This window comes from Equus asinus, chromosome 3 (assembly GCF_041296235.1).
Source record: "Equus asinus isolate D_3611 breed Donkey chromosome 3, EquAss-T2T_v2, whole genome shotgun sequence".
NCBI classification, from domain to species: domain Eukaryota; kingdom Metazoa; phylum Chordata; class Mammalia; order Perissodactyla; family Equidae; genus Equus; species Equus asinus.
This window is the reverse complement of record NC_091792.1, coordinates 132,873,938-132,899,336: the sequence shown is the minus strand read 5'-3', so window position 1 is coordinate 132,899,336 and position 25,399 is coordinate 132,873,938. Positions and strand designations below refer to the sequence as shown.

General features: G+C 36.3%; 1 protein-coding gene across 10 annotated transcripts in view; it reads right to left on the bottom strand.

The window, feature by feature from the left end:
* The window catches only part of ARAP2 (ArfGAP with RhoGAP domain, ankyrin repeat and PH domain 2), a 173,438-nt gene that overhangs the window by 139,621 nt on the left and 8,418 nt on the right, over positions 1-25,399 (bottom strand). For 6 of the 10 annotated variants that reach the window (XM_070506072.1, XM_070506077.1, XM_070506073.1 and 3 more), the window contains exons 2-6: positions 19,579-20,644; positions 8,853-8,911; positions 7,685-7,761; positions 6,883-6,974; positions 5,039-5,392 (exon numbers count right to left, since the gene is read on the bottom strand). In XM_070506072.1, the coding sequence (XP_070362173.1) occupies positions 5,039-5,392; positions 6,883-6,974; positions 7,685-7,761; positions 8,853-8,911; positions 19,579-20,486 (1,490 nt within the window). In that variant the 5' untranslated portion in view covers positions 20,487-20,644. The remainder of the gene's footprint in view (positions 1-5,038; positions 5,393-6,882; positions 6,975-7,684; positions 7,762-8,852; positions 8,912-19,578; positions 20,645-25,399) is intronic. The other 4 variants (XM_070506079.1, XM_070506080.1, XM_070506075.1 and 1 more) reach the window with 2 other exon arrangements.

The window sequence follows — 25,399 nt, the reverse complement described above, 5'->3', positions numbered from 1 at the left end:
CAAAAAACTTAATTTTGAAAGTTTAATGCAAACATATGATTTCTTTACCTTATAATTGCCACGATTAAGAACTGACTAGAACTCACTTTCAGTAAAATTATCAAGTCACCTGAAATAAAATGATGCTCTTCTGAAGAGGAAAAAAACTGAGGTTTATTGAGCCCTGATTAAGTGTCAGGCCCAATGTTATCTACTTTTCCAACTGATGCCACAGAGGAAGTCTTGACCTTACACTTACATGTGGGAAATGGAGGGTCTGAGGCACCGAGTGACACAGCAAATGAACGATAGCTTGACAACTCTAATTTGAGTCTGTCTGATTCCAACGCCTGATTCACTTCTCTGCAGCCAGACTGACAAAGAAATGAGCCATGTTATTTTAATAAACACTAAAACTAAGAGTTTTTCCCTCTCAAACTACAAATAAAATATTGAAGTTTTCTATTTGCTTGGCACAGTCTTTACAAGTGATGTATGATTTGAGAAATGGCCAGCTAGTTTGCTACTATAAAAAGATACTTACTAACAGAGATTTAATACTCAATTTTAAGTTCAACAAAGTGATTGATCCAGAACACCTTAGTCAGATAGAGACTTGCCAACTTTCCACTACATTTGCTTTTCCCTGAAAGGCCAGCCACGGACAGCATTCCCAGAAGACTTGAGGTGCTCACGCACTTGACTATGAGGGTGGGGAACTGCTTGGAGACTCCGGGCCCTGGCTGGGAAATCAGTCACTGACAAAGGACCAACAGTCTAAGCTCTGGTCTCCCACTAAGTCATGGGCTACTGGCCTCTGGGTGATCTGACTCCCAACCACTGTCTGGGATTTGACCTTTTCTTGGTATTTGACCATTGGCTTTTTCATTTCCTCTAGTTCTCTGTTCAACCTGAGCATGCAATTCACCAGCATCTTCCAGGAAATAACCCCATCTAACCTCTGCTCTCCATCTCATTAACTTCAGAATCTCCAGACATCACCTACGTCAGTGCCTTTTCACTCCCTCTAGCCAGAAAAGTCTTTCATCTAAAACTGCTGGTTAAAATCTTATCCATTTTCCAAAGGCCAATTGAACTGCTACTTCTCCTCCCCAGAAGGTCCTTGAAGAAATGTTTTCTCAACCTCTCTGTAACCTCACAATTCTGTACTCTGTGGACCTTTCTGTACCAATTATCACATTCTGTCTTTTGGGTTTATTTTTATCGGCCTCTTTTTTCTGTCCTAAATGGACGATACAAACAAGACAAACAACACACACGTCTTGCTCATCTTGTATTCCTCTATAAATTCTTAAGCATATTATGTATTCAAATTGTTGAGTTAGGCTTAGGCTCACACTACCACACAATTCTTCACCATGGTTAAAAAATTAGTAATTTTTTTTAAAGAGAGGAATTTAGCTGAGTAAGAAATAAAGTCATAAAACATCTTGTCAAGTAAAATATGAATTCCTCAAGATACATCAGTTTTTATAAATATGCTCAGTGCATTATGCTGAACAAACATCCTAGAAAACAGCAAGTTACTAAAATCAAAAGGGTTACCACACTGCAGATATTCTAGGATATTTCAATATGTGCATCTCCTAAAAGGAGTACAGCACCTTCAACCATGTTCTCTTTTCTTTACAGCAACTCGCGAGATTCTTCTGAGTTACAAATTTGGGAAATGCTGGAAAAAATTATATCCAGTCTTTCACATTAACATCTACTCAGATTTGCTGAATAGCTTGAGCTTATGAGCTACAGCTAGGAAAGGAGGGCAGGGCGAGACTTGGTTTTTTATCCTCAAAACTCAGTGAGTTTTTTTAAACAGTACCATTTATTAAGTTTTTCAACTGCTTGACCTGTTTAAAACACTAATGACAGACCCAAGTTCAACCTTTTATCGTTTCTTCCACACATTTTTTTAAAGCAACAGTATCAGGCTATATTATAATTAGATCATTCGAATATTTAAATAGATTTTCGTACTTTAAGCTCAACTGGAAATGTTTCAGTATTTCTTTAGCTGCACGATGTTAATGATTTTCTAACTAAATGTTGAGCAGTTTTCGCATAGTGTGCATTGATTCAGAACTGGCATTTCCATTTCAAAAGCAAACAGACAATCATATGAAATAAATCCAGATTATGAATTTGATTACTTTGTTTAATGTCACTCATGACTGAGGACAGTTTCAAATACTATTTGGAGAAGGATAACTGACTGCGGCTATTTGTCTGTAAACTGTGTTTTGACAACACATGTAAGTGACCTTAAGGGGAAACAGACTAACAAAAAGAACACTGCGAGCCCCCTGCTCTGTTAATGTATACCAGTGCTATCAATGGCACCTGCCGATTTTCAACCAATATGGTGTCTAGAGTTCAGTTTTTATCACAAAATCCCTATAAATAAAAAAAAAAACTAGCTGTTTTGGAAAAATTAAAAGAAAAAAGTATGTTAAACTCTAGGTTTTCTACTGCTTCATTCAACAACAAAAACTAAGTATCTACCACATGCCAGCCAACTTTCTGGCTGCTGAGGATACTGTGCAAACAAAAGCCAATGTGATGACTGTCTTCATGAAGCATACATCAAATAAATCAATCATCTAGCATATGAGCCCTGCAAAGAAAAATAAGGCAATGGAGGGAGAGATGGGGTGGTGGGGGAGAGTGGCAGTGATCACTTTAAATTTGGAGTTCAGGCCTCAATGCAACAGAGACACTGGAGTAAGAACCTGATGGAGGTAAGGAACAAGTGAAGTTGCTCTCTGGGTAAGAGCCTTCCAGGCGGAAAGAAGAACAAATACAAAGGTCCCTAAGAGAGCTCCTGCTTCTTATTATGTGTACACGTAACAGAATAATAGAAAGTAGTTTATTTTGTGATCTATCAGATTACAATTTTATATTTGGGGCCCATGGGAGATGAAGGAAGCTGGTATAAGATTTTAGCCGACCATCTAATCTATTTTATTTCTCTATGGCCCACAGACCAAATCTGGCCTGTTATCTGTGTTTATAAATAAAGTTTATTGAAACACAGCCTCATTCATTGGTGTACATATTATCTATGACTGCTTTTCATGCTACAACTGCTGAATTGCTGATCTACAACAGAGATCATATGGCTTAAAGATTAAAATATTTATTATCTGACGCTTTAAAGAAAAAGTTTGCTAATATCTCCTCTATGAAATTCAGAATGCCACCTGAATCAGTGCTATCTGCACCAAAGAGACATGTGACCAGGAGCTAAACAAACCTCAGTAACCTCACATAAGGAATGGGGAGTTATCACTATGTCTATTTAATGAGCATCTTAAACACCCTCACAATAGCCTACAGACTCTAATTAGGAAAAGCAAAAATTCGGATTCAACTTTTGGTCTACTAAATACATGTTTTTGGCTAGTTACACATATTTCTCTCAAGTAATAGCAATTTAATCATGTAGAGGGAGTTTTTAAATTTCTCGGCGATAGAACAAATTCTTTTGGGTACTTTCCTATATCCATCCATCCTGGTATCCAGGAGAAAAACTTTTAAGCCAGAAAACTCAATTATTTCCCCTACAATGGAAAAATATAAATCTAGGAAACTTGCAGCATCTAACCTTAGGCAGGTTCAGAATAGAATAGATGGAAAGTCTGAGTTCTGATAAAAAGAGAATGAAAATGCTCTAACTGTCCCACCTTCACTAATAATGGTGAGGCTTTCTCAGTGCGCCTGGAGCATAAGGACCCTGTAAAGGGTGAGATACAACCGGAGATCATACAGGAAACCACAGCTGCTCGGGGCTCTGACGATAAACCTTCCGGTGATAATTTGAGAGAGCACTAGGATCTCCCTAAACTTTAATTTTACAGAAATGAAACATTTGAGAATATTCAAGCTCACTGTTTCATTCCCCCAGTGTGTATATCTGAGTGCTGACTCATACCTTTGCTATTTGACTACCAATACTACCAACGACTGATGAAGAGTAGACACAGTTGGCTAATTCGTCATCCTAATATAATCAGAAAGCAAACAAAATAGCTGATACTAAGAAGTACTCTACTTCAGTTTACTCAACATCTAATTTGCTAAAAGTATGCAATCGTATAAAGTATTAACTATATAATTACCAATCATAAAAGTGTTGGGGGTTTTGCTGGCTTTCTTAAGAAATGTAATTCCTGCTCCCACTAGTCAACTGTTGCTTCTTCTGGTCATTTTTTTACTAATAAAATTTATTTTAGGTCACACCAAGGCTTTCTAGAAATGATGCACATTTTGGGGGGGAACACTAGAGAAAATCGGCACATTGAATGGACTCACCACATAACTACTTAAACAGGGAGAGGTTTAAATAACTAAATAATTCATGAGGAACATTTTGAGTAAATATTTCAAAAAGACATCTAAAAACCAGGATGCCAGAAATCAATTCTAATTAAACATAATCCTTTCCCAAAGATTTTTTAATACTGTAAAATGCTTAAGGGACAGAAATTTCAAACAGTAATGATAAATTTGTTTTAAAAGTATAATATTCAAGTGACTCTGGCCTTCCATGCAGCATACAAAAATCAAAACAATATATCAATAATAGTGAAGCCCCAAAGCTAACAATGCCATTCTTTTCCCTAACGACAAAAAGCCTTGTCTTCCCAAACAGAACACTGTTATTATATCAGCAAAAGCTGAACAGTGTGGGCCAAGTAATACTAACTCAATCTGTGTTGTTCTTCTTTGCTACAAATTGGGACACAGGATAGTGCATTTTGGTGCAAAGTCAGAAACTAACATGAAGGATCTGGATATGAAATCATAACTTCTAGTTTTAATTTCCTATTCAGAACCTTAACCCAGCATTCCACCCAGCACACGGCACATGTCCCTCCTTATGAAGAGCATTTGCGAAGTGTATTGAAAGTCCTGAAAAACTGTATCCGTCTGCATGAGTAGGGGGCAGGGAGTAGCAGCAACCTAGCAGGTTTAGAAATGGATAAAATCAAAGTTTCAAAAGTATGCCATTTATGGAAAAAAAAGATGAATAAATACATACCCTTGCGGACAGAGTTTGTCCAGCCATCCCGATTTAACCTTCCTTGCAGACGATCCGTAAAAACAGGCATAGGGAGATATTGCCGTTGAGGAAATGATTGATGAGTCAGTATTTCCACTTGTTGAGCTTGATGGATAACTATGCCTGTTAACAGGGTCTGAGTTCAATGCTTTTTGAGTCCTAGATTTAGACGCCTTCGAATTTTTTCTTCTCAAACTCTGAAAGCATTCTTCTACGGTTGAATATTCTGACTCAGAAGCAGTCTCTATCGGAAAATTGGTTTTGTCCTCTCGAGGTATCCAAATATCTTCCACTTTGTCTTCACTTAGATGCTCCTTCCTGTTATCATATATGCTAAATGGAAAAGGAAGGTTTGAACATTTCAAAGTGCTATATGTCATTTAAGCCCTCAGTTACATTTTAAATTTATAGACAACCAATCACAGAAAGTTAAGGCTAGGAAGATCTTAGAGTGTAGTTAACCCATCTGATAATTTTTAGAACTCTTCCAGAAAAACTAAATGACCCTAAGACATACATGAATACTACTTCAAGTAGTATATTTTTTCTTATGTATCATTTAAACTCATCTGTTTATTTGGGGGGGTGGGTGCAGGTGGTAAGGATGGAGACTGACTGTATTCTTTGCTTCACAATTTCAACATCTTCACCAGCAGTATTAAGTGGCCAGCGCAATCTCTTGCCCCTGGGCAACATCATGAACCACTAACTCATCTTTCTGGAGATCTTACTTCCTCTTCTTGCCCCTTCTCTGGCTCTCCACTAACTGACGCCAAGGAGTCTACATTCCAGCAAAATGTAATAAAACAGAGAATACACCTAACTGGTGAGAGCTTTAGTATTATTTTGCAACACTGATGAGGAAAAACTGCACCACAAAGCTAGTAAACAAGAAAGGCCCAGGGTACACTCAGAAAGGAAAAGCTGTGTAATGTGCAATATTGACTGGAATGCATTCATTAATAGCCAAGCACATTGTTATAGATTTAAGGAATGACAAATAGATTCACTCAGCCATTTACGTACAATAAAACTCATCACAAAGACGTTTTTGCTAATCAATGAAACAGATATGCCTAGGGGTCAAATTACATCCTTCTGGATATTGTGCTCCAAAAACCACTACTTTCTTAAAGAATGACTTAACCTGGCCCCTTCCACATTTGCACTGTAATAGGTGTATAGCAAATGCTTACTGAAGACACTCAATTATTAAGTTTCAACTTAAGGAAACCTCCAACAGTGTTAGCCTTGGAAAATGGAGGATAAAATAGAATGAATAAAATAAATGAATAAAATGAATGTTTGGTAATGATGCAGGACACCAAGTCCTAACAAAGCTGAGAGAAAAATAAAATTTAAGTTGGTGCCTCTCAAACTCTGTTTACTTTCATGTATGATCCAAGTAACTGGACAGTCATCAAGCCACTTGTCGATGCTGAACTTCTAATAAGAAAGACACATTCCATTTGTACAAACTCTGCACTTCACACAGTGACACTTTTTTTACTGCCCTTTCTTCTTCACATTAACATAACCTCATCTTTAAAGTGCAATCACAGTCACCACATATTTGCCACTTTGGGGAGGGGAGGGTGGTTTCAATTAGGAAAAGACAAAAATAACCTGCTATAGAATATCACTATATACTCGATTTACAGACTCTAAATTCAATTACTAAAATGAATTCTGTTGTCGAACATTTAGAAAGAAAAGATTTGAACATACCAATGTAAAGTATTTTCTTAGAAATATAAGCAAGAGGTCAACATTGTATAACATTTATTCAAAAGAATTAATCATCACTGATCATGACTTCATACCTCGATTGGACCAAAAAAGCGTTTCTTCCAGTAGTTGTTTCCCCTTTCAATGTTTCTTCATGAGTCCAAAATTCATTCTTTATAGACTTCTTCTATAAATAAAAAATACACTTTTTTTTCAGTGTAGCATTACTCTACAAAGATCCACAAAATCTGGGTTTCATTTCACTAAACAAATGTCTACTTGCTTAAATTTTCAGTAAAAGCAATTTAACTAGGGAAACTATATTAAATAGTGGTGTTTTGATACCTTTTTCAATACGTTATTTAAATCATTAATATCATTTCAACTAAGAAAAACGGAAGATGCTAATCAAGAACAAAATTCATTTACTTTTACTTTCCCGCTTTCTTTTTGTCTTCAAACTTCTCTTTTATCAAGACCAAAAAATAAAATAGCAAAAAAGCACAAGTACTGGAGAGGAAAGACTGAGTGATAAATTGAATAATTAAGAATAGTTAGAAGTCTGTATTTGGGCATAAGGCAAAACAAAATCTACAGAGTTTTGTTTTTGTTTTTGATGGACATCTTTTTTGTCTTTTTTTAAAAGTAATTTATCTTGTGGCATATTCTAAAAACCCACTGCCTGTATTCCTGAAATTGAATTGAAAATGTGTTTTTATGATGTATATTTAAAGTTATAAGTTACCGTGATTTTACTGAACAGAATTTTACCGACTAGAAATTTCATTCTTCAGTATATCACATTCTTCAAACAGCTTATAGGAAAATGAAGAGGCAAATATAGGCAGAAGAGCAAAGAATTGAACATGGAAAAAAATTAAAATGTATGGGACTAACCTTGGAATTTTCTAGTTTCTGGAAGAGAAAGGTCTCTCCATAAGGAAATATGGAAGATGAATTCTCCTCATTTGAATCTTTTGGGGGAAATTATAGGATGAGAATGGAAAGATGTAAATAATGTGAAATACTGTTTAAAAAACAGTCATGTGTTTATTTCATAGCAAAAATCACAACTTCAGCTTTATCCTCTGAGAGTCTAAAATTATGTCCATAATTCTAACACCTAAATCAACTCTCCCCATGGTCTTCTTGATGTAGCACTCACTTTATACACCCCTCACTTCACAATCAAGAAATATTACTGTTTATTAAAGTGTGACATATCATATATGGCCTTGCTAGCCTCTAAAATCCAAATTAATATAATCAAGCACACTCCCCACACACAATGGAAAGTGTAGTGGTGCCATTTATAATGTTAAGTGCTAAATGAGAGAACAGTATTAACAGCAGAAAATTAAGCTTAATTCAAACATAATTTTCAATAACCAATTATTAAAAGTTCACCAACATACCAGCTAAATATCAGTCGAAATACAAGAATCCACTTAATATAATCCCTCTAATACCATAGCTACTAACACACCTGTAAATAATTTATTTCAAAAGCATTTCCACCATCTTTGAATTAGACTGCTCTATAGAAAAGAATTCTCAGCACTTGCATTTTCTTCTGCAGCAATTTTTTTTAAAGGTTCAGTGTTCGTCATTTTTTTGTCAAGAAGAATGTTCCTGAACTTGTATATGCAGAATTTTCAAAAGGAAAGAAAAGCCTCTGTCAATGGTCAATTTACCAAAGAAACAGCATCACCCCTTTTCTGTTACCACAGCAAAATTACTCTCCATAAATCTATGTCCTGTAGCTCAGACTGTCAGAAACCACTTAATTTAGTTAAATGCCTTCAACTGTGGCTAACGATAAATGAAGCCTGTACAAACGAATCTTTTTACATTAGCACGTGCACATTTCCCGGAGTCTGAGTGTAGATTGCTGTCTTTTATTCACTCACCTTTAAAAGTATCTGAAGTACTGTGAACCCTAGCAGACAGTTACTCCCACTAGTCCCTATTCCGCAGGTGGGCTGCCGTCTCAATCACAATTGGAACACATTTAAAACTATCAAATGAGTGCTAATTTACAGAGATTTTAAATGCTAAGACTCACTTTGCTGCGTCACCGATTTTCCAGTTGAGGTAGTAACAGTTCTTCTCTCTCGAAAATAGCTTAAAGCAAAGGGAAGAATAGATAGGTTAAAACAGAAAAGTAAAAATAGTTAAGTTACTACCTTGAGTAAAGGATTAATTATAAACACACACATCCTTTTGGGTAGAAAGAGCAATATTCAAGAATAAGTTTGATTTTAAATAAACGGAATGGTTAAATTCCACAAAGTTTTTCTAAATAGCCTTAAAGGAAGAGATTTCATTAGATTTTACGAGTATCTGCTTCTCACATTTATAATTCACAAAAGTAAAATGAACAAATTTGCCCAATGATAGTATGCACATAATTTCAAAACTGCTGGCCATAGTCCTGTGAGCCACAAATTTTCTAACTAGATCTCAGTATTCACGTAGTTTTTTCTCATTAGTTTTATAATATTGAGTCAAAAATTTTTCTGCCTCTAAGAGCATAATATGAAAATACACAAGACCCTTTCTCAAAGATCTTACAGTGTTGGGAGAGAGATATTACAGGTAATTAATTAGAATACAACATAACAGCAATGACAGAGAAAAAAACTGTGGAAACAAAACACAACAAATACCTACTGCTACATGAAATAGTTCTATCTATGTTAAGGATCCAGACAGTGTCCTTCACTTCTCTTAAACACGTATCTGCCCAAGGAACTACTCAAGGATATTAGAAAAGAACAGAACCCAGTGAACTGGAATATGTACAAGCTTTAAAACTCAGTGTAACCAAAAGCTAGTTCTTTGAAAAGATCATGAAATTGATAAACCTCAGGGAAGGAAAATTAAGGAGAAAGGGAATAGACAAATTATCAATATCAGGATTGAAAGAGAGGCCATCACTATAAATCCTACAAATATTAAAGGGATAATTATAGATTATTAAGAAAAACTTCATGCCAGTAAACTCAACAACTTAGATGAAATGGAAAAATTCCTTAAGAGACACAAATTATCAAATATGACACAAGAATAAATAGAAAATCTTAATATCCCTATATTTATTAGAGAAACTAAATTTATTAATTACTCACCTACCCACAAAAAACTCAGGCCCAGACATTTCACTGGTGAATTCTACCACACATTTAAGGAAGAAATAACACCAATTCTACGCAAACTTTTTCATAAAATAGGGAAGGAGGGACTAACAGCTTCCCAAGTCATTCTATAAGACCAGTATACAAAAACCAGTGAAAAACAAAGCTACAGACACATATTAGATAAATATTACATAGATAAATATTACTTATGCATTTAGATGCAAAAATCATTAACAAAATATTAGCAAATCAAATCCAACAATATATAAAAAATAATATATTATGACCAGGTGAGATTTATTCCCCGAAAGCAAGATGGTGTAACACGGAAAAACCAATGTAATTCACCAAATTAAGAAAATAGAGAAGAAAAATCACATTCTCATGACAATAGATCCAGAAAATCCAACAGACAAAATTCAACATCCATCTATGACAAAGATTCTCAGCAAACTAGGAAGAGAAGAAAAATTCCTCAATCTAACAAAGTGCATTTATGAAAACCCACATCATAATTAATGGTTAAAAACTGAATGGGGTTTCCCTTAGATTGAGAGTAAGGCAAGGAGGTCTGCTCTCACTACTTATATTCACATTTTTCAAAGGTCCAAGGCAGTGCAATAAGACAAATGAAAGAAATAAAAGGCATGCAGATTGGAAAGGGAGGTCTATAAGAAGAAAATATCTAATAAGAAGAAAATCCTAAAGAATCTACCAAAAAGCTTCTCGAACTAATAAATAAATTGAGCAAGGTCCCAGGACAAAGGATAATATTAAAAAATTCAATAATATTTCAAAATACTGGCAACGAATAATTGGAAAAAGAGTGAAAGTGCAACTTTTACATTAGCATACAAAAACACGAAATACTAAGGGGTAAATTTATTAAAATATGAGCAAGATCTGCACACTGAAAACTGTAAAACAGTGCTGAGAAAAATTAAAGAAGACCTAAATAAATAGACAGATATGCCCTGTTCATGGATTGGAACACTCAATATCATTAAGATGTCAATTCTCCCCATATTGATATATAGAATCAACATAATCCCAGAAAAAAATTCCAGTGAGTTTTTAATAGAAATTAACAAGGTGACTCTAAAATTTACATGCAACTACAAATAACCTAGAATGGCTAGAACAAATATTTTAAAAAAGAACATTGGAAGATTTATACTATTTGATTTCAATATTTAGTCTAAAACTACAGCAATCAAATCAGTGTGTTACTGGTGAAAGGACAGACGTATACATCAATGAAATAGAACAAAAAGTCCACATATACTCTCACACACCTATGGTCCACTGATTTTTTAAAAAGACGTCAAGGCAATTCAATGGGGAAAGGAGAGTCTTTTCAACAAGTGTTGCTAGAATAAGTGGATATCTCAATGGAAGCAAAAGAAGTAAGTATCAACTAACACTTCATGCCATATACAAAAATTACATTGAAATAGAATTTAGACCTACATGTTAATGCTAAAAGTCTAAAACTTCTAGAAAACATAGATGAAAATCTTTGCAACCTTTGAGTATGCAAAGATTCCTTAAATAAGATACAAAAACCTACATCCAAAAAAGAAAAGTTGAAAAGGTGGATCTTAACAAAATTTAAAACTTATAACGTTACACATTTCTGACAAATTACTTGTATCCAAAATATAAAAAGAATCCTTACAATCCATTAATAGGAAAAACTCAATTTAAAAATGGACAAAAATTTGAATAGACACTTGACAAAAGAAGCTACACTAATGCGATACCAACCACCTACTCGTTAGAATGACTAAACTTAAAGTTGTAAATATCAAGTATTGGAGAGCATGATGAACAACTAGAACATTTAAATACTGCTGGCAGGAATGTGAAATTACTTAATAGTTTCTGAAAAAGTTAAACATTTACCTAAGTTAAGCTCCCAACTATCCAATCCTAGAAACTCAAAAGAACGGAAAACATATGTCCACAGAAAAACCTTCCATGATCTTTCTTCATAGCACCTTTATCCTTATTAATCAAAAACTTGAAACATACCAAACGTACATCAACAGATGAACAATAAACAAACAGTGGTATAGGGACCCAAGTGAATACTATCCAATTTAAAAAAAAAACCTACTAAAAAGAAACACACACTAAACATAATAATATAAATGAATCTCAAAATCATCATGCTGAGTGAAAGAAGCCAGGCACAAGGCACAAAGATACATCTATATCTTTCTATATGGGGGTGTGAATGAGGGATGCACTGTAAAAACACACTAAGAACTGCTCTGTTTCTTGATTGTGGTAATAATTTTACAGGTTTATACATCTTTCAAAACTTATCAAATTATATGTTTTAAATTGGTACAGTTTTTTATACAAATATTATACCTCAAAGAGTTGTTTAAAAAATTAATTTAGCAACTTACTGTCTACAGGGTTGATACATAAAATATAAACTATATTTGTAAATATCAGCAAACAAAATGAAATATTAAAAATGATACTATGTAAGAGCAGTAAAAAAAAATCAAAACCCAGGATTAAATCTAACAAAAGATCTGCAAGAACTCAATGAGAAAACTAGACATCATTACTGAGAAAACTGAAGAAAACCTATTTAAATGGAAGAACATATGGAAGACTGAATATTGCGAAGATGTCAGTACCCCTTATATTAATCTGTAGAGTCAATGCAATCTCAATCAAAAGTTACAGGTGTGCAGAATTTTAACAAGTTGATTCTAAAATTTATATGAAAAAGCAAAGACCCGAGAATAACTAAGACACTTTTGAAGAACAACATGAGAAGACTCACTCTACCAGGGATCAGGAAGTATTACAAAGCTATAGTAATTAAGACACTACGTTACTGATAAAAGGATAGATAAATAGGTTAGTGAAGTAGAATAAAGAGTCCATAAAGGGGCCCAATTTTCATCTAAGACAAAGATGCCAATCTTGAGCAATGAGGAAAACATGTTCTTAATGAGCAGATCACCTGGATATACACATGGTATAAAAATTCTTTACTCCGACCTCAGAGTACACACAGAAATCAATTCAAGAAGGATTATAAATCCCAGCATCATAGGCCAAACAATAAAGCTAGAAGATAAAATAGAACGCCCTCATGTGTCTTAAGACACCAGAAGTTCTAACTTTAAAGGAAAGTAGTGGTAAATTTGACTAAATTAAAATTAAGAACTTTTATTCATTAATAGTCACCATCAAGAAATAAAAAAGCAACATATGAAAGGCGAGAAGATATATTCAAAAAGGGCTCATATCCATAGTGCATCAGCAACTTGCAAAAATCATTATGAAAGACAGAAAATGCAATTCAAAACAACCACCAAAAAAAAGGGGTAAATGACTTGAAAAGGCACCACACGAAAGATAGAACATGGTCGATGATCAACAAACACCTTAAAAGGTACTCAAGGGGCCGGCCCCGTGGCCAAGTGGTTAAGTTCTCGCCCTCTGCCGCAGGCAGCCCAGTGTTTCATTGGTTTGAGTCCTGGGTGCAGACATGGCACTGCTCATCAAACCACACTGAGGCAGCGTCCCACATACCACAACTAGAAGGACCCACAGCGAAGAACATACAACTATGTACCAGGGGGCTTTGGGGAGAAAAAGGAAAAAATAAAATCTTTAAAAAAAAGAAAAAAAAAAGGTGCTCAATTCCATTAATCATCAGAAAATACAAACTAAAATCACAATGAAATATCACTACCCACCCACCTATATGCCTAAAGTTTTTTAAATAATCAAATGTTGTTGAGGGTATGAAACAAAAGGAATGCACATACACGGCTGGTGTTAATATAAATTAGTATAACCACTTTATAAGAACCATTTTACATTATCTACCAAAGTAGAAGATAAGCATATCCTATGACACAGCAATTCTACTCCTAGGTATATATTCAACAGACATGCACATAGATTTGCTCCAAGAAAAAAACCACCCAAATGTTTGTCAACACGCAAATAGATAAACAAGTTGTAGGAGATTCACACTAAAGAACACTCTTCAACAACACAAATAAACTGACACGCAGGAATATGAATGCATCTCAAAACATCATGATGAATAAAAGATGTTAGACATAAAACATTACTTGTCAAATGATTTCATTTATACGAAATTCTAGAGTAGGCAATGCTAATTTATAGTGAGACCAGTGGCTGCCTCCCAGGGGGTAGGGTAATTTAAGGCAAATGAACAAAAGGGATTTTTGGAGGTGATAGAAATGTTCTATATCTTGACTGTGGTAGTGGTCACATGGGTGTATATATTTGTCAAAACTCATCAACCTATACACTTAAAATTAGTCTATTTTATTGTATGTAAATTAGATATAAATAAAGCTGATTTACATATGTGTGTACACATATATTATTTATACGTAAAATAGCAGATGATGTTGGGAATATGAAATAATTATCAACAGTAGAATGGCTATCATGGTATATCCATTCAGTGAAATATTATACAGCAGTGAAAATGAACAATCAATAATCACAGGCACCAACATAGATAAGTCTCAAAGTTAAGCAAAATAAGCTTAACCAAAATATTCACTATATGATAGCATTTTTTTAAAAAAGTTCACATAACAGTCAAAACTATATTGTTTGGGACATACCTAAGAGGTACCTAAAAGCAAGGAAGTAATTGTTATTTTTAAAGTCAGGATAGAAGTTGTCTTTGGCAGGGGAGGGGCATACAAGTTTACCAAAAGGTCACAAAGTAATTTACCCTTTATTTGTTCATTATCTCCAGAATCTTGGTACTGTTATATGGCTAGAATTGTTTCCTCAAATTTGTATGTTACTGACACAAGTACATATTGATAATTTGAACCACTCAGTAGAGCAACACTCAAATTTTCTATGTCTTTGGTAACTTGTGCTAATAATGAATATTACTAATTCTCATTAAGCATTTATTGTATGTCAGACAGGTCTCAGAATTTTACAAATAAACACACACACATAATACATATATATCTATCTATATAGATAGATATTTATATATAGATTATATAGACTATATAGATATGTATCTAGTCACAAACAGCCTAAGAAGAACTATTATCTGCAATTTTTAAAGAAGAAAATTGGCACATAAAGGTGCTAACTTTCCCACAGTTGTACCAATCATAAGTCTCATCATAATCAATGTCAATCATAAATCTGCATCTCAAACCCAGGCAGTCTAGCTCTATAACCGCTATTCTAAACCACAATGCTTAATTTAATAAAAACTTCAACTTTAATTTACTGGAAAAAAACTTTTTTAAAAGATTTTTGACTATTTTAAGTATACCCATTAGTGGGTTTTGGATTGGTGGTTTGTTTTTTTTTTGGTTTTTTGGGGTTTTTTTGGTGAGGAAGATTTGCCCTGAGCTAACATCCATTGCCAATCTTCCTCTTTTTGCTTGAAGAAGACTGTCCCTGAGCCAACATCTGTGCCAGTCGTCCTCTATTTTTTGTATGTGGGATGCTGCCACAGCATGGCTTGATGAGCAGTGTGTAGGTCTGCACCCAGGATCTGAACCCATGAATCCCAGGCCACCAAAGCAGAGCTTGCAAACTTAACCACTACACCACTGGGCTGGGCCCTCATTAGTGGTATTTTAAAGCATATTTTGTTGATTTTAGTCTTAGTCATATAAAACATAAAGAAAAAAGTTTGTGACGATCTTTACTGATTTTACTATCAATTACCAAATCTATCAACCAGGTTCATTTGATCTATTGTAGATGAAAGCTTAGCTCAATACAAGAAACAAATTGCTCTGAAAACTGATGATCAGCAATTTATATTCTCATTCATCTAAAAATAAATTATCACAAGCTTTTTATATTCTAATACCTATTACGCCCCAAGCAATATGTTAGGGGTTTATATATCTACATCTCATATTTCATCCCCATAACAGCCCTACGAGGGAGGACCCAGGTCTCGATCCTACCAATAAGGGCTCTCCCAGCCCAAGTCCCACAGCTAGCAAGAGGCAAAGCCAGCATTCACGTCCAGTTCTGATCTGTGCAAAGCCTACATTCTTTCCTCTTTTCTGCCTCCTTCACCCTATTATTTTCCCACTAGTCATCCTGAAAACGGCAAACTGATTTTAAATTGAAAAATAATATAGTTGATTTGCAAAAATTAAAAACTCATAAAGAAAAGCAGTCGTGATCACTCTCTCTTGTTATTATGCTTCTGTGATCTTGGTCAAGTTGTTACCTAACAGCTCTGAGCTTGGCTTCCTATTTTATTGAAGGGAAATAAAAAACGGCCTGCTGCCTAGGAATATTATGAGGGTTAATGAGATAATGCTTTTAAAGAGCACAAGGTGTGCCCAACACAATGAAAACCCTCAGCAAGAATGAGCCAAGTGTTATTGTTTTCACCAGAGAAAAGAATGGTTGGTCCTCCTGGTAAACTGAATGCGCACATTTGTTTCTTAAAGTACTTAGAAGCATGAACACTCTTCATTTGTAATAGTCAAAAATGTCAACAACTTACCCCGGAAATACATTGTGGTTTTTTTCTTTGAATAAAATACTATGTAGCAGTTGCATAAAATTTGTGCATCGATGTGGACAAATCTCAAAAATAATATTAAGTGAAACATGAAGTTGCAAAAAGTAACTGATTATCAAAGTGAATCTTTAGCATACCTACAGATGTTATTTTTTCACATATTTTTTATCACTAAAATTGCCAAGAAAAGCAGTGGCCTAAAGGTTAATTAATGTTAAAGCTTTCCCTTGATGATCCACACTTACCTATCACTTAGGCAAGGCAGCCACACTAAAAAAAATAATCAATTACACACCATAAATGGACCACCATTTCTCAGAATGTTTGTTTAAAAAAATGCAGTTCTTACAACTCATAACAGACGAACTATAAATCATTACGGAATTGAAGTCAAAAGAAAACATCATAATCATTAGGCAGCAATTTAAAATTGCCTTGAGGTTACATAATATCTAACTAAAACACACAAATCTGAATTCAGAAAACATGAGAGTGTATTAACTACAGCAGAGACCGGGAACATTAAATTTATAATGTACATATAATTGTCTCAATCTACGAAGTTCCAAAAAAATGTCCTTAGGATAAGAATAAATGATAATTACAAAAGGATTACAACACAAAAGTCTACACCATTATCACAAAACTTTTTTTAATCAACTAGCAAAAGTTGCAGTTCAAAATATATTTTTTCAAAATAGAGTTTTTTTAATTATGAAAAATAAAAAAGTGCAAACGTAATGTCTTTTTACTTGTAAAAAGTATCCAGCAGATTGGGGCCAGCCGGCTGGTGCAGTGGTTAAGGTTCACATGTTTCCCCCCTTTGGCAGCCCAGCGTCTGTGGGTTTGGATCCTGAGTGCAGATCTACACACCGCTCATCAGGCCATGCTGTGGTGGCATCCCACAAACAGGAAGATTGGCAAGGATGTTGGCTCAGCAACAGTCTTCCTCAAGCAGAGACAGGAGGATTGGCAACAGATGTTAACTCAGGGCCAATCTTCATCACCAAAAAGAAAAAGTATCCAGCAGATAGATACCTTTATCCTCTAAAAATAAATCAAACTAATAACTATTTAAATTTTGATTCATTGTTTACACGTTTAAGTCAAAATTTTGCAAATATTGAAATAGTCTATATTTTCACAGAATTTATAAAAATGCATTTTAAAAGAAAAAATCTGCATATTCATAGCAGACCTTTCTCACTTGCTTTTAATTGTTTAAAATTAGCAAAATATTTTAAAGCTAGAGTGTCGAACAAAAATTGGTGATCTTCTACATTCCTAGTAAATACTCCCATTCTTATACAAGCAATCAACATTTTTAAGAATATTTACTAAATGAGCAGTTAAGAAAAGTAGGTTCTGGAATCAGATGTATTAGAATAAAATCCCAGTTCACTACGCATGTGATCCTGGGAAAATTAACCTAAGGCTCAGTTTTTCTCTTGTTAGAGCCGTAGAGTCAATTCTGACGCCAAGCAACGCTGTGTACAGCAGAGCAGAACCCTGCCCAGTCCTTCTGCACCATCCTCTCACTTCCAGCGCTGTATCAGACGGTGCCCTGTTGCCGTTCATAGGGTTTTCACGGCAAATTATTTTGGAAGTGGGTGGCCAGGTCCTTCTTCCTAGTTTTAGACTGGAAGCTGTGCTAAAACCTGTCCACCATGGGTGACCTCGCTGGTATTTGAAATATCAGTTAGCTTTCAGTATCACAGCCACACACAGGCATCAAAGTATGACAACCGACAAACTGATGGTGTGGTTCCCCGATCGGAAACAAACTTGGGTCGCAGAGGTGACAGTGCCGAATCTTAACCACTAGACCACCAGGGCTGACTAAGGCTGTTAGCTCTGAAGATAACGTACGAATAATACCCACTTTACAGGGTCACTGTGAGAATTAGATAATCCATGGAAAACTATAAACCAAACTAGCACGTAGGTATTTACTAAATGAGACTCTTACTATTGATTTCCTAGTAAATACTAGACATTGCTACTGGCACCAGGGACGCCAAAATACAAACTAGGGTCTCTGCCCTCAAAAAGTTTATGCTCTAATGGAAGGTACTTAAATTAACATATTCTTGTAAACTGTGGCATTTCTCTTGCAAACACTAAATATGCACATTTTCTCTTATGACTGCAACCAGGATCTTTGCACTGTAATTACCAAAGGTGCCTAAGGGCAAGAGAACCAGCCGTGGGGACAGAGTGGCGGGAGGATCTTGCAGACAGGCCAGCCTAGAGCCTATGCAGGAAATCTGTAATCGCACTTGGTGCCACAGCAGTAACAGTCAAACCTGAACAACCTCATGACTCTCAGCAGAGAGACAAGTGTTAAGCTTTTCGCGAAAAAATACCCCACCACGGCCCTGGAGAAAACCACAACTGTTGTAGGCATAACTTTGAGAAAGGAATGAAAGCTCTTTCTCAGTAAGTCAGCTCTTGGACTCCACCAGTTACCTCAAGGGACTAATGACCCCACACGCTGTTAGGCCCCTCTTCCGAGTTCCTGTCTCTGGTGGACCTGCTTCCATACTGAACTGTTACCATCTTTTTACATCTGTCTTCTACACTGCACTTCCAGCCCCTCTATTCCTCTCTACCTCCTTCACACCTAGCACAGCGACCAGTACCAAGTAGGTGCTGACTAGATGTGTGATGAATTACTAATTTCATGCCAATCATTGTGCCAGGCAATAGAGATACAAATGTCAGAAACACGGCCCCCGTCAAAGAACAAATGATCTAGTTGGGGAGACCAAGTTTTCAAATACGAAAACTGTAGTCATGGAAGAACATAATACCAGAGGTGGAGGAAGGTATGGAAGGAAAATCCAGGTAGAATTAGGGGAAGGGAATTCCCCCAATTAAATGGGAGAAAGCTCGAGTCCCAGGCAGTTACGAGTTGGAAACAGACTTTGGGAAAGAGCATACAAGAGCAACAGCATGACGAAAAAGTTTTAAAAGAGAAGAAAGAAAACGTTGGTTGAATAGGTACGTTAATGTCAAATTTAGAAAAGAACACTGAAAATATAATGGTTAAAAATAACTAAATTCCCGCATATTGAATATTTGCAGCTTATAAAAATTCTTACCTCCCTGAAATTCCTTTTATTGTCCCTGGAATCTCTGGTACAGGTCGATGTCTTAGCATAAAAGATCGAGACGGTCTTGAAACGAATTTGCTCCGACTTCTCACAGGTGCGGGGACTGGTGATGATGGAACATACAAATCATTTACAACCATTTCTCCTTGAAATTGAAAACATGGGGATGGTGGTGATCTTTCAGAGAAACCATTAGTTCCACTTCCGGAATGCGCTGCTTCTGATAGTGAATAGCCAAAGGCAGAAAGACATTCAGGGTCTGCATTAGTAAGCTGGCTTACATTTTCTGAGATCAAATCAACTTTTTCTACTAGTTCTTCCACAACTGCATGATCCGCAGTCGTCTTTGTAATCAAAGATCCTATCTTAATATTTTCACTACCAAACAAAGAATCTTGAAAAGAACCCAAATGCAGGTGTGGTTCTTCTTCTGGAATGGGAAAGTTGTGTTTAGGAAGAGACAGCTTATCATCTGATTTAAGAGACTGGCTATTTTCTACACTAACATCATTTTGATCAAGATTTTTTATAACAGTCTCCAACTGCGTCGGGCTAGGTGTCTGAACTCTACCTGAATTTGAAAGTTCTATGCAGGTGTTCTGATCAGAAGATGGAGCACGGCAATCCTTTGAAGTCTCATCATTCTTTGTTTTATGAACGTTTGCATAGATTGGAATATCTTGCATCTTTGACAAGATTATCTGTAACTGTTTAAGTATCCTCCTCCGGTGCCCCGTAGGTGATATTCCAATTTTGTGTAGCACGCTGTCATTTATTGCTGCACAGTCTTTCACAGTATTAAAACCAAACTCACGAAAGTGTAAGAGATACTGCTCCAAATTAATGCTCATCAGGAAATCTTTGATATCAACATTTACTTCACTGACTGAGGACATAATGGTGACTTCATTACTAAGCTGAGTTACAAAAAGCAGGACAGTGGATGCACACACAGGACAGTGCACTTCTGTATGGGTTTTTCCTCTATCACTTGTGACAGGAAAATGTCTCAAAATGTTATTTTCTCCACAGTGAATGCTTTATGTGTTTAAGCCTGGGAAAAAAGAAAATTCATTAGAACATTTTGGTTATTAAAACCTAGTTTTACATTGTAAATTCTCTCTGAAGAAACACAACAGAAATGAAGAGAATTACTTTCGCTGAGAGTTTAGAATCTTTAGCATTACTTTGCATGCCCCAGAAAGTCAATTCCCAGGCAGAGTGTGAGGGTACAGGACAGAAATGCTCCAGTAATATCAAATACTACTTACAAAAAGGTAAAAAATGACTCTCACACAAATATAAAATGAACCTGTGTCAAACATTTTATTCAACTCATTAATTAATGAAGGAATCGGTACGATAGTTAAGACTAGTTCCAAGATCATTTGCGGAACAAGTTTCTACAGTCCATCAGAAAAAGCTTTTTTCTTTTTTAAGTGTTAGAATAAGATGGGTAGGTTAGATTTAAAAACAAAACAAAACAAAACTGTTTGTCCTACAGGGCAATAAAACCATAACCTTTGCGGTTATCTTTCTACCGGGCAAAAATCTATAAGCTAACAGGTAACTTCCCAGTTCTGAGTTCTACCCAAATAGTAAAGAGAAAGTGGAGCACAAGAATTAGAATTAAACAGCCCTGGGGGGGCCCTGTCAAACAATATCCCCACAAGGCATTGAAAGAACATGCTGCACATTCTCCTGACTTCCAAATTTTAGATAATTTTTCTTAACAGTTACTAGCTATGAAAAACTGCTCCCTTTAATACACTTCTTCAAAGACTCTTAAAAAGCAGTTAGTACATATTTCTCAGGCCAATAATTTTCATTTCAAAAAAGCAGCAGCATTATACGTACAATATTGATATACAAGATAAGACTAGTTGACTAGTTAATTCTTAAATACATTAGGTAACAGGAAACAAGTTAATATGAAAGTAAAAGGAAAAAGTTTAAAGGTCACATTTTCCTCCTATATACCACAGCAGATTCATATAGGTTCATTTTTCTCCCAAACAACATCATTAAATTTTCTGTAAAGTTAATTTATCTAGGTGCTGTTTACATAGCTGTGTTCAGTTTGTGAAAATGTATGATATGTGCAAATTTCTGTATGCCTAAATAAAAAGTGCAGAATATGCATCGCAGCCACATACTGAAGTAATAAAATGAGACACACTCAAACAAGGTAAATTTATCTGAACAAGCGTTGATGCAAAGTTTCTGGAAATCATATATCAAAACAGCTCTCTAAAGAAACAACTCCGACTCTGCATGTGTTACATGCCAACAGCCCATGAACTATTGCCTCAACTGTTAAAAATATCAGCCAACACTGACAAACAGGTATATGGAGAAAAGGGAAAGTACATATCATATTCAGGCAGCACTGCAGAAGCAGAGAAATAAAAACACAAGCAAGAGATGAAAGGCAGGAAATGCCTTTGCCAATAAGGTATCCTTCTGTCACACTCCAAATGACAAAATGTTAGAGAAAAAAAAGGAGAAAGTTAAACCTCAACGCCATATACAAACCTAATTCTCAGATATACCACTCTTGTTCTACACAATTATTTGGTAAATAATTTTTTTGCACATCACAAAATGGAAATAATTATTGCCAAATTGGCTGGCACCTTGATCTTGGACTTCCCAGTCTCCTAAACTATGAGAAAATAAACACCTATTTTTTAAGCCAGGCAGTCTGTGGTATTTTGTTGCAGCAGCCCAAACTGACTTATACACTCCTTGGTCCTCACTGCCTTTGCCACGGTTCAGACTCTCATGATCTCTCGCCTGGATTACTACAACAATCTCTGAACAAATCCCTCAGCCCAGCCTCCATTATCAGTGAACCACTGAAAATCCAAACTTAGCATGTCACTCCACATTCTCAACAGGATGAAGTCTAAGCTCCTTATGGCACCAGACCACAGTCTGGTCTTGGTCTAACAATAATAATAGCAGCTACTATTGATGTAAACGGCAATTGTGTGCCAGATACCATAACTCATATATTTCCTGCAAGGTAGGTGTTCCTATATACTCACTCTAGGCTCAAGTTCAACCCAAGCCAAACATTTCTACCAACATCCTTCACTCACTTTAGCTCATTAATGTTAATTATCGTTCCTGAAGCAGCAATGTTTAATAGCCCCATACCTTTTGCACATTCTGTATCTGCTTGCAAATCTAAACATTTTGCAAAATCCTATGCACTATTAAAAACCCTGAATAGGCAAGTATTACTTCTTCTGTGAAGGCTTTCTATTGACCCCTTCAAACAGAATGAATCACTCCTTTCTCCATATATACCTATAAGTAGGATCCTGGAACTAAGAGGCTCCCTTCCACAGGCCCTACAATCCTCTCTGTACTTTAATGTCAACTCCATCCTAAAATCACTGGACTTTTTAACTGTCTGATCACCCAAGGGTGTTCACAGATCCACTTCTTTCTGTAGAGGCTTCTAGCCCATACACACATCATCAGCTGCAAAGAGATGGACATGCCCAACTCTACAAAAGTCTACCATGTGCAAACTCGTTAACATGAAATTGAAACTCTCCACATTTTGCCCTCCACTGGGCACAATGGCATGTGTACGGCGTTCCAGGTCAATGGCTCTTGAGGTACTGGTCTATGGATGTGCTGTACAGCCACAACTGTTGACAACATGCCCAGGAATCTGTATCTGTAACACATCCCAGTCATCTTTGGGACAGCAAAATTCAGTAACTACAATTTTAAATCCCTCACACTCCCCAAATATGCTTTACACCATCCCACCCAAGCCTACGCTCATCACTCTCTTCCCTTGGATGGAATGCCCTTCCTAACACATTGCCCATGAGTCTGCAGTGAGACTCAAACCAACCTCCTTCACTTTCTAGCACTGTAAACACAGGCACATGTCTGTATGTTTCCTTACACACAAAATGGAAATACTCAGAGGTACCTAGTGCTGGTGAAGATTAAGAGAGATTATCCATCAAAAGTGTTAAAACAGTGCTTAGTATCTGGTAAGTGCTTGGTAAACATTCACGTCCATCATTATAATTATTTATTTTCATCACTAATCATTATCTTCCCACAGCTGAAATCTTTCCCATCCTTTGAAGTCTAACTTAAATGCTATTTCCTTCACAAGGTCTCTACTGAACAAGAATAAACCCTCTTTTCCATATTCCTACAGCATTTACTTCTTAGAGCATTTAATCACATTCCATTCATTCCATACTAACTAACCTATAGATGCGGGGCAGTGCAGTGCAAAAGCCAAGCTTTGGGAGCTAGACAATCCAGGTCAAATCTCAGTTCCTCCACTGAGCAGTTTTGTGAGCTTAGGCAAGTATTCAACCTCTCTGGGCCTCAGTTTCCTCATCAGGCAAATAGGAATAATAACAGTACCTTCTTCACAGGGCTGTTGTAAAGCAGTGAGAACACCAACTACACACAACAAATGTTACATAAGTGTTTGCCATTATAATTATTGTTTTATTACCCCATAATAAACTAATAACTCTGCCAAGATGATGACCAGCCCATACAAGCTGCCTAACACATGCTAGTCAAATTATCTGTTTATAAACACAATGCATGACATAGATGCAGTACATGCTCAGAGGATGGACAAATAGCTGGTATTACAGATGTCGTTGCACACTTGCCCATCCTATCCTGACCCCTTTGCAAGAGGAAGTAAAAGGGAAGTAACATTTAGGAGCCCTTGCTACATGCTTGACTTTCGATATCACTTAGTAAACATTATTTTATCATCTTACTGAACTCTACCTTGAAACTACGTCCTGAACCAACTACTCACCACCTCTCCGGCTCATATCGAAGTCCAAGCCACTACGTGGTCTATTTTAGACCACTACAATAGCCTCCTGACTGAAAGCCCTGATTCCGTCCTGCCCCACTACCCTGCCACACAGTATATTCTCAATACAGCAGCCAGAATGGTTCATTTTATAACAAAAGTCACACCAAGTCACTCCCTACAACTTCCCAACTTCTTCTTCCCTGGCTTTCCCCTCCATCACTTAATCATCGCCAAGTTAGTCTCAGACCAATTCCCACCTCATGACCTTACCTCTTGCCCTTCCCAACATGTACCCATGGCTCATGGCCCACTCCATCACTTTATTAGGTCTCTGCTCAAATGTGCCCCTTCAGAGAGGCCTTCCCCAATCCCCCAAGCATACAAGCATGCCTTGTGACTCACTACTCCTTATCCTTGCTTTATCTATCTTTGAGGCATTTGCTACTACAGCCATGCAACACTTAACGACGTTTCAGTCAATGACAGACAGCATATATGATGGTGGTCCCATAAGACTAATACCATATATCCTAGATGTGTAGTTTGCTATACCATCTAGGTTGGCATAACTACACTCCATGATGTTCACACAACAACAAAATCACCTCACGACGCATTTGTCAGAATGTAGAGAGAGAAAACTAGGTCATCAAATATGCGAGGAGCAGAGACAGGATTCAAGGACAGATTTCTTCAATCTTCTAACCACTATAAGAGATCTTCAAATCAGCACTTGGGGGATGGTAGGAAGACAGCTAGAAGCATTCCAAGCCAACTATGTGGCTTTTAAAAATTCATGGGTTGGCCTTCCCCATCCTGATGCCTCAAGTAAGGAAAAGGACCACAGTGAGCCCTTCTCCAATCCCCCACCCTCCACCCATTACCAGTGGAGCTTTGTCATAACCCCCAGTTGAGCTAGGAAAGAAAACAACTGAAAATCGTGGGTCACTTCATTAAACCATAAGGTAATTAAGTATTCAG